General features: G+C 39.2%; 1 protein-coding gene across 1 annotated transcript; it reads right to left on the minus strand.

The window, feature by feature from the left end:
• Window positions 1-322: 322 nt before the first annotated feature.
• Window positions 323-18,555, minus strand: ypel2a (yippee-like 2a). The gene is made up of 5 exons (XM_066651157.1): window positions 18,391-18,555; window positions 8,248-8,485; window positions 5,179-5,222; window positions 4,883-4,991; window positions 323-2,028 (listed from the first exon to the last, which is right to left on the minus strand). Exons 2-5 carry the CDS (start codon window positions 8,353-8,355, stop codon window positions 1,939-1,941), a joined length of 351 nt encoding a protein of 116 aa, XP_066507254.1. The 5' UTR covers window positions 8,356-8,485; window positions 18,391-18,555; the 3' UTR covers window positions 323-1,938.
• Window positions 18,556-18,924: the final 369 nt, after the last annotated feature.

Here is an 18,924-nt window from a genome sequence, read left to right on the forward strand (position 1 = left end):
TTCTAATAGTGTATTTTGGATGTGTGGAGATATTTTTACATTTCAGAGAAATGCAAAAGGTAAGTCTTACGTCATACATTTAAACCATTATCATCTAATTTTACTGCTGCACTAGCTTTATTTTTTTGTATAAAATATGCACAGTTGCATTTTTCAGGGGCACAATGACCCATCATTAGAAACAATCATACAGACATTCTTAAAATGAACTTTATTGAGATCAGATTTAAACCTACTGATTCAATCTCCTATACACTTTATTTCTCAAGAAATTATACTAAAATTATTGTTTTCAACAAGTAAAAAAGTTGAATTATGACAGCTCCCACCCTGGGTTCAACTCACAAGATTGAGTGCTAAAATAATCAACAATTAATAATAACCAGATAATAAATATACACTAAATGAGCTAACCGCGACCCTGAATTGGATAAGCGGTTACAGATAATGAATGAATGAATAAATGAGCTAATACATAATCAAGTGATACATATACATACATTCAAAGCAATTACGTCAAAGTAAAGTGACTTTGATCAACAAGAAAAAAACACACACAAAACATATAATAACATGGGACTATGCTCACAAAAACACAACTTAAGCTGAACAAAGAACACAGTTTGATTAGTGTAGTGTTGAGAAGTCTTTGGTTATGTTGATGGGGTTTATTCCCCAAGTAACAGCTTGTATGACTCTAATATGCTGTGTTTTGTATTGGAAAATAAATTACTTTCTGTCTTGATGAAGGGGAGATTCCATTGTAAATCATACTGATTTGCTCTTCACAGGACATCACAGGCTTTTGAAAAGCCTCAATCCATAATGATTAGACACCTGTTCAACATTAAAGAAAAAAAATCCAGCATTTTTAACCTGCTAGTTACCATAACTTGTCAGCTAAAAACATAGTAGAAGCTAATGGAACATTTCAGCTACTGCCCAGTGGCTTCTATTACATGCCTTTGTCTTTGAGCACTTCTTTCTTGTAATAAGCACAGGAAACTATCAAAATTAATGTCTATGGCAACTGACAGTATGCCACCGATGCAGAACAAGGATGGGTTTGAAAGACCTTTCCTTTATAGTTGACTACATAAACGAAGATAGCATGCCCTTTTGCGCACCAGCACATATTAGAGACACGATAACTGAGGGGAAAATTAAGTCCTTTGTATAACTGACCCTCACATAGAACAATCAGACGCAAAAGCACAGCATAATCTGAATAATAAAGTTGAGAGAACGAGAGAACAAAAATCCTCAAATATCACTACTATATAAATGGCTCTGAACCACTGCTGTCTGCTACAGTTTTAACACAGGGTAAACATCCTCACTAAACCACAGAAGAACTCCAACCAAGAATCAATAAATATGCATATAAATAAATCATGTGCAAACAGTTAATCAAAAAGGGATTCAGAAATAAAAAATTAAATAGACAAGATGATTATTTTGATGGACAAGCCAGCAGTTTTAAGGTGCACTGGCGTGTGTAAAATGGTCAACAATCACTCATGCTGTAAGGTACTGCACTAAATATATTTGTGGTTTCCCTGTTCTCCATTGGTCCAGCCATTGGGGAAACTGTCTGGGGGTCCGTGGAAGCTTCTGACATTCCAAGAATTTGCTCTTATTGTCTTTATGCAAGCATGAACATGCTATTTGAATGTACAGGATATGCTCATGAATGCATCTAGAGTAGAAACCGCCTTATTCTGTTACAATAATGCAAACTCTCTAACAATCAAATGCAGGCTCATATATGCACTCTCACACACTCACTCTCACACAAAGGAGGAGAGCACTGAATTTCACACCGTCCAGAATCTAGGTATATATTGGGTTGAGGGAGTATTCCAGGGTGAAATCTATTGGCTTTTCATATGCCATATGTTCCTTTCCAAAAGTCTCTACAGCAGGACAAGAGTGGGGTCAGTCCCAGCCGTTGTCTTTGATCATGTGGGCAAGCTCAATGATGAATTTGCCCTCCTTGTACTTCTGACTGCTCTCAAAGGCATGCTCCTAGAGAGAGAGAGAGAGAGAGATATGGTGGTTGTTAATGTGGTTTTAGGCATAACCTTTCAAAGGTTGAAACGAAGCAGGATTGGGTCTATTGGCTCTACATAAGTTGGTGTCGAGCAGGTTTCTGTGTTTTAAATTGAGTGGAATGTGGTGTTTGGGTAATGTCACACAGTTGTAGCAATATATTCATACATGTTGAGCTTTAACCAGCTAATCAGTGCAGATGTACCCCTGTACTTGCCAATCAACCACCTTTAAACAGTGGCAATATTGTTGCTGTCATTCCAAGATCTTGAGGCCCTGTCCTTTTGCCCTCGATGTAGGGATGGGCCAAAATCTCAATTTTTTCCACACTGTTTTACTGTGGTTTTTAACCAACGTAACACTCATTAATGTGTCGGTGTCTCTGGAGGAATAATTGTCCTACAATAACCATGCTTTGATCCTGTAGGATTCCTGACCACTGAAGGTAACTCCAGGGTATGCAGAGCAACAATAGGAATAGTAGGAACGGTTATTTCAGCCAAATTTCACAGAGAGAATTTAAGGTGGTGCCACTACACTGTCTGTTATTAGTTCAGTCATATTTCATATTCCAATTCGTGAACTAAATTTGAAACAGTGGCGGTGACCAGAGGTCCTCTTTTCCCTGGACAAGTACTCTTTTTGGGACCTAAAAAAATGCGCGTTCAACTGTTCAAGGGGTCAGTGTTGAGAGAGTGAGCAGCTCGGTGTTTTACTGAATAATAATATTAATACGATAGTCTCTTCTTTATGTTTGGAGAATCTTTCTGTGACCCAGACTTTTGTTTTCTACTATATATTTGACAAACAGAAAGTTGTCTTGTCTGTCCCTATAATGACACAAATACATGGACACATCTTACTGTTACTGACATTCTGATGAGTAAATTCCATCTGCACAGCTTTATGTCAGTCAGTAATAAATATCTAGTTCCAGAGATGCCCTGTTCCTTTATCAAGTATAAACTATTGGATGATAAAATGTTAAGGTGCTTGGTTTTAGAAATGTTCAAACACAAGTAATAAGCTAAGTTTATCGTTTACTACTTGTTATTATTGTAAGCAAAGACATTGATATGATGCACCAAAGCTTCTCCAGACCTTCCAATGAAAAAGGTATGTATTTTGGGCTTTCCTGTTTTTGAAATGCCAGAAAACCCTCTGTGACAATGGCTATATGGCTAATGGCAGTCCTAATAAACTAGGCTTGCCTAGTATCTCTTTGCTCTTGCACTAAGAAAAATGCTACAAAAACAAAAGTGGGGTGACTGAAAAGTTAAATAACATGTTTAATAAACGAGAGCTAAAATAAGCTCCAATAAATTGTGCTTTACACATGTGTAATTTTGGTTTAAATTTCATGTCATTGGAGACTGCTGACTTGAGTTTGCTCATAAACATACACTCTCAAAAATAAAAAGGTCCTACAAAGGGGTCTTTGAGCAATGCCATGGTTTAAAAATCTATCACTTGATCATAAGGTCCATTACCCATTTAAAATATTAGCAAAAATGTTTCGTCATAGAAACAAAAATGGTTGTTCGAAGGCATTGTTCAAAAACCTATTTCAGCAGATTTATTTTTAATTGTGTAAACAAAAACCGGAATTAGTTATTTAGCTGTTAACATAGATCTGTCACCAATGTTTATTTGAGATGTGGTTTTGTTGTAACAGCAGTTAATTATGGCAAAGTAAATGTCTGTGTATGAGAATGTTTTCTTTATTAAATTTATGCTTATTTAGTGGACAATGCAGAATATAAGCAGGGGGAAAGTTAGATAAATATGGGGATTCGGTTGTGCAAAATTTCTACGGTGAGAAAAGGGTCTGTTTCTGTAAGATAAGAGATTAAAGAGATGGTTCTTAAGCTATAAAATACTTCTCTGGTTAAATTTGTTTGTGCATATCAAAATTTATACACAAAGCCACATTAATTTTTCAGTGTTACAATTCTGCAAAAGTTAAAGTCTCAAAATCACAGAGTTGTTCTTTCATATATTGACAACAACTCTGAATCAGGCTCTTAGAGGCTATTAATATCTGCCCACAGATGGTACCAATGGCGAAAAAAAAACCAAACAAACATAAACACAACAACAACACTCAATTGGCATGGGTATCACGCCATGTATTACAAGTACAAGGACTACGCAGTCTGTCTGACCTTAGCTCAAAGCAGCTAAGCTGATTGATATTATGCTCACGCACAGAGCCAAACAGGGCAGGACAGCACTGGTTGAACTTAATTTTAACCTCCACACCAAGAGCTGCTCACTATATGCCATTTTAAAATGCTTGTAAATTAATTATTTTGTCCAGCCAGAGAAGGTGCTTTTTTATATGTAGCAGTGGTTTCTCAACGATTATGACTTAAGTCACAAGGCTAATTCTGCTAACATCCTCTATTCATCTGTAAAACTGGACACAACGAAATAATTCTGCAACAATAAATATAAATATATGTGTAAATGCTTTGTGGTGCACTCAAAATTATGATTAATTAATTAATCAATACTGTAAACACAACATGATCCATATGAACCTGATAGATAGAGACTTTTATTGCTCTTCAGCATTTTTTACCGGACAGTTTCTAGGTTTTTAAATAGCACTTGTCATATAAACTTTAAAAGCAATCATTTTATAAGCATTGATTTTTCCTAGGTATAAAATGTCAGCAACCACATTCTTTACATTATGTCTGCTCCAGTGTGGCTCTACTTAGATAAGCAAGGTGACAAACAAGCATGTGTTTCTAAACATCCGTTGTTGAGATGTGTGCCAGGGAAGTTGTGAATATGTGAAGCTGGTATATTATCTGGAACTCACATATTTCCAGCCCAATGTGGTTTTGCAATTTTCACAGTAGATGTCAGCCACTGCATGAAGACCCGTCAAGAGCACCCTCTCTTCTGCCGGCCCACAGCCCACGTTTACTCTAAGAGAGAAGGCAAGAGAAGGGCGTAGATGTTAGTGATTTAAATCACAAGATTGGTTTGAGAAAGCTCATGTCCCAAAAAGAAAGTTAAATCTCAATCTTCCATTTGCTTGTATGGAACAAATGATCTATGGCTTATTAATCTGACAACAAATTTGACTAAAATGACACAGAGCAAGAAACTTACACAGAGTTGAATAGGTATGCTTTGCCTTGACTCCCTTGAAATGACTGCAAAGGTAAAGAGAAAAGAAAATACTGAACTGGTTGCCTGGGAGAGCTTTTGTCTAGTCTGCAGGATTCGCGCAATAAAGTCAATGACAAAGGAGGAAGCAAATGAGCTTAAACATGTCATAAAATGATACTTGAGAAAAGTAAGAAGCTGCTTTGTCAGTGTTGTAAATGTGCACACGATTTAAGTGGCCCTTATTGAAAAACACTCTCTTTATCGCTCCATTGAAAGCCTGGACAGATGGGGTTTTGCAGAGAGGATGTGAACTTAAGGCAAGCCAGTGATTATGGTAGCCACCAAAGCTGCCTGTCCATATGGGCTCAGATCAACAGATCTCCAGGGTGGCTCTTTATTGGCTGGGATCAGTTGAACACTGTGTTGGGGAGCTAGGAGCTATTCTTTATTATTATTATTATTATTATTATTATTATTATTATTATATCCCACAGCACCTGCGCATATCACTTCAGGGCTAGTAGGCACACAGTCAAATGTCTGTGTTGAAAGCAATTTATATGTATCTCAATAACATCCTCACAAACTATGACTATGATGATAGTGACTAACTGTAAGATTCCCATATTGTGATATGTTAAAGCTTGACAATATGTGAAATATATATATGATGCATGTGATAAAAATATATTGTAGGTTCCTTGATAATTTCAAAGAAAAAAAAACAACAATTTGATCTGAATTCATTATTCATTCATTCATTTATTATCTGTAACCGCTTATCCAATTCAGGGTCGCGGGGGTCCAGAGCCTACCTGGAATCATTGGGCGCAAGGCGGGAATACACCCTGGAGGGGGCCTGAATTCATTATCTCACATATAAATAAAAACATCAATGGTTAGCTATAACGTTAAATAAAATATGATTGTAATAATATGCCTTGCAATATATTTAAAACAACTTGCTACAGTATTGTTAAAGACTGGCTGTTATATGTTTTCTGGATAGTAAAGTCAAAACAGGCCTGATTGGTGTGGCTCATTCTGCTCTGGTAATGACAGATGACTGATTACTGCTGCAACCCACAAAAAAAAAATCCTAACAACGTTCCGATCCCTCTGATCCCTGCATGTGTGTCACAAACGTCAGAGAATACCAGTGTGCTACACTGACCCACATACTGCTCCCACTCACACGCTTAGATGAGCAGCTCACTTACACACACCGTATCATACAGACATAGGCTGATAATTTTGAGGAATCAGCTCAACCCACATATGCCAATAAGACTCAGATCTTCACCAACATTACAAGTCATCTGTAAAATGCAATATTGGACATTCACTTGGACAAGCAAGAATTAAACCACCCAATCAGAACAACCAGGACACATAAATAAGACCTATGCAAAGCTAAAAACAGACTTTAACTGCCCACGCCTGATTACAGGTAAATAATCATAAAGCCCACTCTGATAATTCTAAGAGCAGCATTGCTTTTAAAGCAGACCTGTGTGTGTCCCAAAAAACCCAAACAAACATTCATTCATTCATTCATTATCTGTAACCGCTTATCCTGTTCAAGGTCACTTTGTGTCCAATGGAATCATTGGGCGCAAGGCAGGAATACACCCTGGAGGGTGTGCCAGTCCTTCACAGGGCAACACACACATTCACTCACCCAGTCACACCTATGGACACTTTTGAGTAGCCAATCCGCCTATCAACGTGTGTTTTCGGACCAAGGGAGGAAACCGGAGCACCCGGAGGAAACCCACGCGGACACAGGGAGAACACACCACACTCCTCACAGACAGTCACCCGGAGGAAACCCACACAGACACAGGGAGAACACACCAGCTCCTCACAGACAGTCACCCGGAGGAAACCCATGCAGACACAGGGAGAACACACCACACTCCTCACAGACAATCACCCGGAGGAAACCCACACAGACAGAGAGAGAACACACCACACTCCTCACAGACAGTCACCCGGAGGAAACCCACGCAGACACAGGGAGAACACACCAGCTCCTGAGGAAACCCACGCAGACACAGGGAGAACACACCACACTCCTCACAGACAGTCACCCGTAGGAAACTCACGCAGACACAGGGAGAACACACCACACTCCTCACAGACAGTCACCCGGAGGAAACCCACGCAGACTTGAACCGACAACCTCCACAACTCCACAACTTGTGTGGTTCATTTCAAATAGGAACACAATATGAGCCAAATCCGTCATGATGCAAGAACTCTGTTGCACAGGAGTTATGAGGCTAACACAGCAAACAAAAAACACACAGCACTGAACAGCACCACTTGTGAAGCACATTTTTAAATGTAAGTGAATAAATCTGAGTGAAAGTCTTAACAATTATTATTTTATAACTAGGCTTCTCTAGATTTGAACTCTGTGGTCCAGTGACTGATTGGTACTGCTGATTGGACATTTTAAAAAATGGGTCCATTGTCACTTTAAAATCATTTTATGCATTTACAGCATTTACATGTCTCTGAAACAAACTTAGCCCAGCTCTCACAGTGGTAATGTTTCTTATGTGATTTGTCAGCAAGGTAGCAGTGTCTCAATCAACACATATTATCATATCTAATTAATACCCCAAAAGGAGCCCTCACTATTATTATCACATTATTTTGTAGAGTAGGACTCAATATACACACTGACCTGCATGCAATTGATGCTGAAGTAAATGCACTTTATTTGTTAGCCTCAAAATAAGCTAAACTTGGTCACAAAATGGCTTCACTGCCTCTCTATATTTGGGGAAACAAACTCAATATGTTTGGAGGAGAGCTAACAGATGCCTGCATTATATAATCTTGCAGAGTAATGGTGGAGCCCCTTCAGAGAAGCTGAGTGCAGGTACACTCTCTTGGGCATTGATGCCAGTGCCATCAGTCAGTTGTAGCCAGGAGGTCTGTAAATTCTCTTTCAAAAAACGACCAATTATTTTCATTACTAATAACCATATCTACAAGTTATATTATTAGTTTTACACACACACACAACCTCTTTACAGAAATAGTATTTTTACTGACCTTAGAGATCAGCTCATCGTGGTTGGCAAGGTGGGCTCTGCAGTGAATACAGCTGTAGGTGCGATGGCAGTTGGGTAAATAGGCTTGGAAGGTTTTGGAGCGCGTCATGGTGAGTGTGGCAGGAGAGACAGCACGGGAGCGCAGGAGAAAGGGCCGCTCAGCCCACGACGGCTCACAAGGAAAACAGTGGAGCACACAGGTGAGGGCCGTGGTGGAGTTTAGAGAGGAGAGGGCACACCTGCACACCGTAGACAAAGAGACATAATTAACACACAAGTAATCATAGGAAAAGGTATGGAAGTATTTGTAGCACTGTTTTTTTTTTTTTTTTGCATCTGAATATAACTGCTCTTCAATCGATTCATTAGGAGTTTCTGTTTCACCTTAAATGCTGCACTAGTTGCATTCTGTCGCTGCTAGATGGTGAAATACGAACACAACTTCCATACTGTGGAAAAACTACACGTTTAGCTTCCTTCTGTGGATATTATCTCTTTATTTTCAAAGTGTCTCAAAAATCTGAAAGGCTCACTGAAGACACAGACTACTGATATCCTGAAGATGAAGAAATTTTACTGTGGAATTTTGTTGTAATGGCCCTGTGAACACAGCATGTGATATGACAGAATATGTCACATGACCCCCTTCATATTGAAAAAAAAGTTGGATCCAAAATGTCTGACTTCAAAATGGCCACCATGGTCACCACCCATCTTGAAAAGTTTTACCCCTCCCATATACTAATGTGCCACAAACAGGAAGTTAATATCACCAACCATTCCCATTTTATTAAGGTGTATCCATATAAATGGCCCTCCCTGTATTATTCAATTCTTCTTCAAGGTAGAAATTCTTCAATGAAACACACAGGAGGTAATTGTTGATTAATGTGATGATGTACTTCTGAATAAATCCTGGTATCGGCGAGGGTCTCTGAACTGACTAAATATGATAATATTTAAAATATGCTCAGAACAGCTTAGCATGAAGTTATTTTTCATGATAACTATTTCCTTCCACCTCTAATATTTTTTAGTTTCCATACTAAAGTCTCGGATCCCAGTAAACAAGGAACGTCCCTGGACATTCAAAACAGGTCTAAAAGTCTGTCCATCAAGGACATATTTTAAACGTCAAAGGATGTCCAAAATCCATCTTAATAAGTTGGTTATCAAGTGGTGACCAATCGATAACGTCAGTGGACGTCCAAAACGCGTTTTATACAAGTAATTTATTTTGGGACCAATTAATAATGTCAATGGACGTCCAAAATACATCTAATAGTCGTTTTTTCAATGTCTGTGTTTGGACGTCTTTTCAACTTTCATTTTCAACCTTAAGAGAACTTTGATTAGACGGCAGTCATTACGTTATTTCAATGTAGACTCAACGGCTAAATGTTTACTGGGATGGGACCAATGCCAGAATCCAAAATAAAAGCCATACTACTAAAACTTTTACAATGTTGTTTAGAAGGTTTATATCACAATGACAGTGCAGCTGAATGGAACACAGGCAGAGTGATTGCATCTTTCATTTAGGACCTGGATGCCTGTTCCTTCATAAACACACACAAAAGAAAACATTTATGTGGAGTGAATACTCACTGTAAGGTCTTATGATTTTGACAGTGGGTGGCATTGAGACAAATTGTACAATAAGTAGAATGAGAGATGCAAAATAAGATTGAAGAGATGAGGGCAGTGATAAAACCAGTACAACAGACACAGGGGCAGGAAGACAGACAGTAAACTAAGACGGACAGGGGGGCAGTGGGGCAGGCTGCTATAAAACATAGCCTTGTCTAGAAGGACCTGGATCTTTGCCAGTAATGTGTGCTGTGGCACTCAAGCTGCAAGCTACAAGAACTAGTTGGAAGAATGTAGGTTCCGTTTTATCTCAGGTTAACATAAATATACAAAAGAGTAAACTACATAACTACCTAACTACATTATTTGATGATGTTCACTATGTGAAAATTAATCTCAGAAATATTCCAATATTTAATGTAAAGCTTTCCAAGAAAAACACAACCCATTACTGTTACTGGAGTTATGGAGAAAAGTCTAGTTATACTCCTACATTACATAGCCAAATTTAAAAAACACCATAAACATGTCACCCAAAAAAGCCCAGAATGTAGAGCAGAGTCCTTAGTGTGTTGTGTGACATCACTAGACAGACATAGATTCAAAAATATCTATCCGTAGACTGAAGCAATTATCACCCAAAAAACAAAACATTGCAATGTCCCAACAATAGTCATCACTATCAGCATGGGACTGCTGACATCATAAATTCAGTACAACATAGTCAGGACTAAAATTAGAATACAACACACCATATTCTATCAGTATGGCTACTATGGGAAAACAGCTTTCCTTCTGTTGACATGAATTTGACCTTGGCCCATGGCAGAGCCACAGGGGTTCAGGAAGAGGCAAGCATTAAACCATTCCAGACGGCAGTCTGTGTGTTATGATTTGTTTGAGCAGCTGCCTGAAATTGGGCTCTTGAGCATAATTAACTATCATTGAGTCCATTTGCTGCTTAAAAGCTCAGCTATTTGATACAGCTGCACACTCTCATAAGATTAGGCTCATATTCAAATTGTATTCAAAAATATTTTACATGCAGGACATACTTGCTTTTGTTCAGTTCCAACAATGGTGCAAATGGGGGCAAAAATAATTATTAAAATGCTTTGAGGACCTATACACAGCATGCTAAAGTGCCAAATGTTAGTGAATGGCTGACAGAAGAGGCAGAGATATACAGCATCTGCAGATCACTAGGGATATTACTGTCCTGTGATAAAATCTTGCTATGTTTAACTTTGCAAACAAGCCCAAAACAGGTCTATAATTAAAAGATCTCACTTACTAAGTTCACCTTTATGTTCTGTAGGAAAAGAAATCTGACTGACATACAAAAAGACCAATCACATGTCTGCTATTTTGGTACGACGTGTATAAGGAAGTGATTCATTTCATACCAATACCAGAGCCAGTACAAAACGATACACGGAAGGGCATATGCTGATGTAAAGAAATCTAATTAGAATCCAACCGTCAGAATCCTGAGAGGCCATTTTAGTGCACTGAAAGTATCAGGCTCTCTGTCAGCTTGTGGGCAGAACATCTGTGGCTGAGACTTCTTATATAATAACATGTTGCAAAAATATTATTATATAAAAACTATATAAATCCCTACCCATTTTCGTTGCTGGATGAATCTGATGCCAGGTCATGCTGCTATGTTCCAAACATCCTGCAAAGCCAGAAACCCCTGCCTTTTGTACTGATGCTTTGTGCTATCACACTAAAGAGGATCTTACCTTCCACATTAAGAACACTTATGAGCCAAAACGGTTCTATACCCACAGCATATTTCTCCTTAGGCATAAGCATACCACCTGCTATACTCCATTCTTTTGGAATGATCTCTTTTTTCGAAACAAAGATCACCAACGTTCACAAAAACTTCAAGACCTCAGGTGCATACTTATACCCCCAATACGGCACACCATTAGGTAACCTCCATTTGCTGCTCCACCATTGGTGGACAAAGTACACAAACCATGTACTTAAAATATTGTAGGTGACTCCAGTATCACTCTTGATTCCCCAGTCATTTAAAATAATGACAATCAATTGTTATCCACTATTAAATACACCCAAGGTGCTGTCCCTCCAATCTAACACAGGTCGCTGTCTCCTGAGTATTAAGCCCAATTTATGCTTCTGAGTCGAACCTATACCGTAGGCAGCACAGCTTGATGCGGACCTCTCCAGAAACATGCCACATCTACGCAGACCACAACAACTGTGATTGGTCCACAGTCGGATGAACAAGTTTTTCAGACTTTTTACTCGTTTTTGTCTTTTGGATTTGTTTATCTCACTGTACTGATTTTGGGGCTTTGGAATATTTTTTCTGGTTCTTACCTAACTTCTTTATTGTATTTAATAAATCTCCAACTGACTCTCACCCTCGGTGAGTGATTTGTGAAACCTACATAGCCGGCGGCTGGAAATGGCCACTGACCCCAACAGGCGAGTCTCCCAGCGCGCCCAGACTTGAGTGAGCTTTTAAGATTAGCAAATTGTAGTTTTAGCAATTTAGCATTAGTGTAAACAGCAGACATCGAAATTCGAAGTTAAGCCGTATCTACGCTTCGTCTCCCCACATTCACTCGCCTACTCTCCATTATTCCACCCACCCCCCACCTCCTGTCATACAGCCAGTGCCTGTGTTACTCCTCCAGCCAGTCGTCACGTCTTCAAGGTAGCGATGTGTAACCACTTAAAACTTTTTTATTTCTTTTTTATTACTGTTACCACTGTATTTCTTTTTTATTTTTAGTAATGCTACATGTATTTTTTTTACTAATTTGAGAGTTTTGTAAACATATAACAAAAAAGCAAAAAGGGTGACTTTCGGGGTGGGCTGGAACACATTAATTGCTTTTCCATTATTTAAAATGGGGAAAATTGACTCGAGAAATAAACTTTTCCACTTACGAACTGGGTCATGGAATGGATCGAGTTCGTAGTGTAGTGGAGTATGGATCCAGATCAAGAAATGAAAAATTAAGACTCTGACTCTCCATTCTGTTTTGTATGGAGGAGAAGACGGGACCTGCATTCCACAGAGTGTGTGCGTGTTGAAAGACTACGCACCCCCACACACACGCAAACTCACGGACACACCTATATCTGATATCGAAGGCTAAGCAGAACACTTTTCAAACCAGACAAACAGCATGTATTATGCAATGTGTTACTAATGTTATCCTCTGTTATTCTCAGGCGACTGTCTACTAACTAACGGAGTGATATGAATTACTGTTTAAATCACGAGGAAAAATTCCTGTGTCAATTTAGAAAAATGAATTAATCTCTAACATCTAGAATAGTTGATAATATACTCGATAAAAAATACTCCAGTATACTCATTATGCTATATTCAAGTATGTATAAAGTATTTTTATTCATTGAGTTTATGTATTCGCCCAGAAAATGTTATATTTTTCTTTCTCTGGAACTGGAGACGGTCACGTGGACTCCCCAAACCCAGGAACCAATCAGGAACCAAATGGGTGTGACCGCGCCACCTATGAAAAAGGGAGTTCCCTTACGCCCTTTTCTCGCTTACTCTCGCTTTCACTCCTTGTTTTCTCTCTCCGCTGAAAAAGCCCACTCTTCCAAAGACTCTTAAAAGAAGACAGACCTTAATGCGAACTAGCAGGGGACACCTTGTGTCAGTTAGCATTGCAATACAGAAACTAAAAGAGTAAACGGTCGATTAATTGTCAGTAATTTTTTTTTCATTTGTGTTCGTTGTTTGTAGCCCAATCCAAGTTTAATTTTACGACTGATCAAAGCAGGTGAAGCTTGTTTTGGCCAGAATAAGGGCCACCGCTGAAACTGAGTGAAAATCGTAAAATTAAACTTGGATTAAACTGCATAGCCTTCGATATCAGATATAGGTGTGTGCGTGTGTGTGGGCGTGCGTAGTCTTTCAACACACACACACTGTGGAATGCAGGTTCCGTCTTCTCTATACAAAACAGAATGAAGAGTCAAGAGTTTTAATTTTTTCTTTTCTTGATCTGGATCCATACTCCACTACAGTAGGTAGAGGTTCCACTGTACATGAGTAAATAGCCATATACTAAAAGGTACAGATAATTTTAACTACTCATAACGGTTCTGATAGTTAACTGAAAGTGATTACAGTCTCAAATTCACACACATACAGTTGATTAAAAACAAACAAAAAAATATGCCTTTGGTATTATTGGCAGAGAAACATTTTTATTTTTGTTTTAGGGTGGCGACAGTATTAGTCACCTTGCAATTTTGCTGTTGTGTGTCGCAAGGAGAGATGCAGAACAGGTAATATGTTCACACGTTATAGTTTATTCGCACATAAAGCAAAAGTAACAGCAGATTTTCATAATGTAGTGATGTAAAAAGTAAGATATTTGACATTGAAATATACTGGAGTTAAAGTAAACGTTGCCCAAATTCGAAAAACGTAATTACTTTTTTCATGTATCTTACAGTAACGAAGCAACTCTAGTTGTATACACAACATTGAAATGCTCCTCTAATTCCCTCTTTCCAACTCTCAGATTTCTCTTTACCAAATAAGGTCTTCACAAAATTAATATTATTCTTAAAGAACGCTGACCTAGCATATCCCTTCTTCTCCTCAAGTTCTCTGCTTTTCTTAACACTGCCAGCCTATCCTTAAGCTTTTTCTGTAGTACCTTAATATCATTTCTTTCCGGTTTCCCTACTTGCCTCCACTGCTTTCTGAGAGCCCTTAACTCCTGAATTAGTTCATCTATTCCTGCTTGCTGTCTTGTCTTGTTGCGCTTGCTTCTTCTTCAACGTACCAAACTTTGCCATTCCGTATTCATAAAAAACTTCCCCACTCAATTTCATATCTGCTTCAAACTAGCAATTATCATGGCAAGGCAAGGCAAGTTTATTTATAGAGCATCTTTCGTACACAATGGCAATTCAAAGTGCTTTACAGCGCGATACAGAAAGATTACAGTAGAATTTAAAAAGGAAAATAAAATAAAAACAAACTAGAATTAAAACAGAATATAAAAAAATGATTAAAAGCTATTCAGTAGAATTTAAAATCATCATTTATTTATTTACACCAACTCTTCAAACTGCAGCTGGCCATTTTACCTTTATTCTTTGCCCAAATCCTTTCTCTTTTGTTTCACCCTCTCCAGCTCTCCACCTTCCTGTACACTTGTGCAGGTGTTCTCCTCAGTAGTAGCAGAGATGTTGATATCATATCCTGCGAACTGTGGTGAGTAACCCATTGCCGGACTTCAGCCAACTGATTTGAACAACCCCGTAACCAGTATTGTTCAGTGTGGGGCCCCTGTACACCCTCATCCAAGCACCTTTTCTTTCCTTGAATCTATACGTCTCATTGTAGCATTTGTTGGTTGCATTCACATTGTTGATCACACCATGACCCACAAGGGTCTATTCCCCTATGTCAGCTGTCTCTCCAAGCTGCTGTCTTTCCCCTGCTGTCAGCTGTTCTGTTCACGGTTGTCACTAGGTAATCTAGATAATAATAATAATAATAATAATAATAATAAATTTTATTTGAAAGCGCCTTTCAAGAGACCCAAGGACACTGTACAAGTTAAAAAAGATAAGTAGTTATAATCATACAAAGGATAAGATGTCAAATATCCTATGCCAATCCATTACTGTTTCACATAGGGCCCAACCCACTCTCTTCCTACCTGCAGGCACCATATATATGGTGTTTATGCAAACCAAAAAAAAGTCTTCACCTAATACTAAATCTTTTTTGTTGTCCTTTTAAATACAACAGCCTTAAACAACCTACCACCATGACCATCAGATCAAGGACTACGCAAAACTACATAGAGACCAGAGGGTTGCTTAAACACAAGGTTCCAACAAACAAAATGTGTTTGCATGATTAGTATGGATTTTTTTTTTGTACCTCAGTAACATTCATGAAGGCAGGGTTGGATATAAAATTCAATTTGTAATGCAAACCACTCTGAATTATTTGGTTTATGTCTTCATTATTCATTCATTTATTGTCTGTAATCGTTCATCCAGTTCAGGGTCACAGTGGGTCCAGAACCTACCTAGAATCATTGGGCGCAAGATAGGAACACACCCTGGAGGGGACGCCACACACACACACACCCACACTTCCGGACACTTTTGAGTTGCCAATCCACCTACCAACGTGTGCTTCTGGACCATGGGAGGTAATCAGAGCACCTCTTCAAGCCACAAAAAAAAATACAGTATCCTTCAGGTGAAAATCTATATTAAAGTCTAGATACCAGTTTCTTTACCATTTTTTCAGTTTGATGCCTTGTTAAGAAATATTAGAGATGTTTGTGAATGAAAGATATTAGAAAAGGGAGGGATGCTTCCAACAGATGAAGGAAAAAGCAGGTCACAGTTGGTGTGTGGGCCACAGCCATCAGGTTGAACTGAACTACGTATAGGCCAGGGTTAGGAGCCGCCAGGGCACTGACTACATATAAAAGCCTGCAGTCAGCTGTCCAGATGGCCTGACCAACTGAGCACCTGGGGCCTTCTCATACATCACAACAATCTCAGCTCCAGCTTATAGGTGGGCTATGTGACCTTAGGCTTTATCATTATATTTTGCTACCGTGATAAATATATAAGTACATTAAAGATATTATCTCTACTTAAAAATACAAACAAACAAATAAAAAACTCCAATAGAAAATAGCATAATTAGGAATTATTACATGTTGAAATTTACTTGTGTGTTGCAACATAGTGACAAATGTTGCCCATTCCTACAGTGGTTCAGAAAGGCCATGAAAACCAATAATCCCAACACATAGAATGTGTGGGTAAGTAGACTGGAATCCAAGGTCTGTTACAGGGCCAGAATATTTACTGGAGCAATAAGAGACAGGAATAACAAGAGTTCCCCAAACCAGCTATGTAGGAGATCGCCAATGGTTTTAACAAATGTCTGCATGATTAAAAGTTGTAAACAATATAATTCTAAATTTTAAGTATTGGTGATATTAATTGTGTATGGAAGTGGCTCTAGTGTAGTACTTTCATAAGGATCCTGTATGCTATTCTTGTTTACAGAGAATGTATTTTTACAACCATGATGCTTACTGCCATGTCTAATGATGTTAAAAATTCATTTTCACTGGTGGGTGTCTTTAAAGGCTGATCCTGTCATTACCATGTAAATTAGCTATTTCACAAGCTAGCTACCTTAATAAAGCCACGCGGACACAGGGAGAACACACCACACTCCTCACAGACAGTCACCCGGAGGAAACCCACGCGGACACAGGGAGAACACACCACACTCCTCACAGACAGTCACCCAGAGGAAACCCACGCAGACACAGGGAGAACACACCACACTCCTCACAGACAGTCACCCGGAGGAAACCCACGCAGACACAGGGAGATCACACCACACTCCTCACAGACAGTCACCTGGAGGAAACCCACGCAGAAACAGGGAGAACACACCACACTCCTTACAGACAGTCACCCGGAGGAAACCCACGCAGACACAGGGAGAACACACCACACTCCTCACAGACAATCACCCGGAGGAAACCCACGCAGACACAGCGAGAACACACCACACCCCTCACAGACAGTCACCAGGAGGAAACCCACGCAGACACAGAGAGAACACACCACACTCCTCACAGACAGTCACCCTGAGGAAACCCACGCAGACACAGGGAGAACACACCACACTCCTCACAGACAGTCACCCGGAGCAGGAATCGAACCCACAACCTCCAGGTCCCTGGAACTGTGTGAGTGCAACACTACCTGCTGCACCACCGTGTACTAACAAAAACCTGGCAGAAAAAAAGTTAGGATATTAAATAGTAATGTTTACAATGTCTAAGACGTTGTTTTATTATAACTGAGAAAGCATTTGGACATAACTGGGTTTTCAATCCCATGACTTCAGTAATTCACAAGAAATTAATATCAGGAAAATTATCTACTCATTTCAGACACATTTAAGACAGCAGTACTGTAAGCGATGACTCTTTTTCCAATAGGAAACCATCTGGGATCCATTTACGTTGTATTGCAAAAATTAGGATCTTGGCCCACAACAGTCGATACTTTGTTCAAAAATTAAACTTATGTCAGCGTGAAGTGGTAATATGGCTTATTTTCCAGAAAACACTAGAGATGCACAGGCAACCCAACGGGGGATAGACAGACCGCGGGGAGATACAGGCTGTTCCAGTGCAAACAGATCAGTCTTGTTCGCACATGTTCCTGCAGCTTGGTTCTCTGACTGGAGGCAATATATAATCGGGCATCGCACGTCCTCGTCAAAGCAATTTTAGTCGTGTATTTATTTATTCAATCAGCTGAAGCAGATTCTAATTTAACACCGTAGTGGACACTCATATTCGCTGCCACTCCAATCACAAATAATATTACCATACACTCACTCAGAAAATATACTTTTGGATAAACGTGACCCAAAGTAGCTACGCAAATCATTACGATTTTAAACGATCAGCGTGTACAAATGTACAGAGGACCGGGTTATCGCTGGATTTACCTTTGAATGAAAAAGACCTTATAGTCTGATCGTCTTCTCTCTTGTAGAAGAATAAAATCATACGTTCGTCGTTTGTTTCATGTTCGTCAACGAACTTTTCAGCACCTCGCAGTTTCTCCCGCACGTCCACAGCACAACGCGCACACACTGTAAATACTCAGAGCGCAGTTGTCCCACCTCCGTCCCTACTAACAGGCGAGACCGCCAATCACAACAACATGACAACCTGGCAACAATAAGCTGATTGGCCAAACTGAGCTACGCGCTAACCAATCTCTGCGCGTACACAATCCGAGAGAGAAACCAAACCACATAGCGGCCTCATCTCAAACAAATCCATACCCCTGTGTAGTGCTCTATTTGAATTACAAATTATCGGCTTATAAAATAAAACAGAGCATTTTATATCGAATATGCCATTAATGTTCAGCCAAAACTGTAGCCAATTCTCCAGTTAGTTTTCAATCCACTTGGGTGTAGAAATTAGCTATGTGACTAATTAGGTGTACTACACATCCGGCTTGTTTGTTTCCG

This window comes from Hoplias malabaricus, chromosome 18 (genome assembly GCF_029633855.1).
Source record: "Hoplias malabaricus isolate fHopMal1 chromosome 18, fHopMal1.hap1, whole genome shotgun sequence".
NCBI classification, from domain to species: domain Eukaryota; kingdom Metazoa; phylum Chordata; class Actinopteri; order Characiformes; family Erythrinidae; genus Hoplias; species Hoplias malabaricus.

Excerpts from the sequence above, each read along its gene's own strand:
- ypel2a (XM_066651157.1), bottom strand. The coding sequence starts at position 8,355 with ATGACGCGCTCCAAAACCTTCCAAGCCTATTTACCCAACTGCCATCGC. Across the intron at positions 4,992-5,178 it reads GCATACCTATTCAACTCTGT|AGTAAACGTGGGCTGTGGGC; the intron begins GTAAGTTTCTTG and ends CTTCTCTCTTAG. Across the intron at positions 2,029-4,882 it reads CCACATTGGGCTGGAAATAT|GAGCATGCCTTTGAGAGCAG; the intron begins GTGAGTTCCAGA and ends CTCTCTCTCTAG.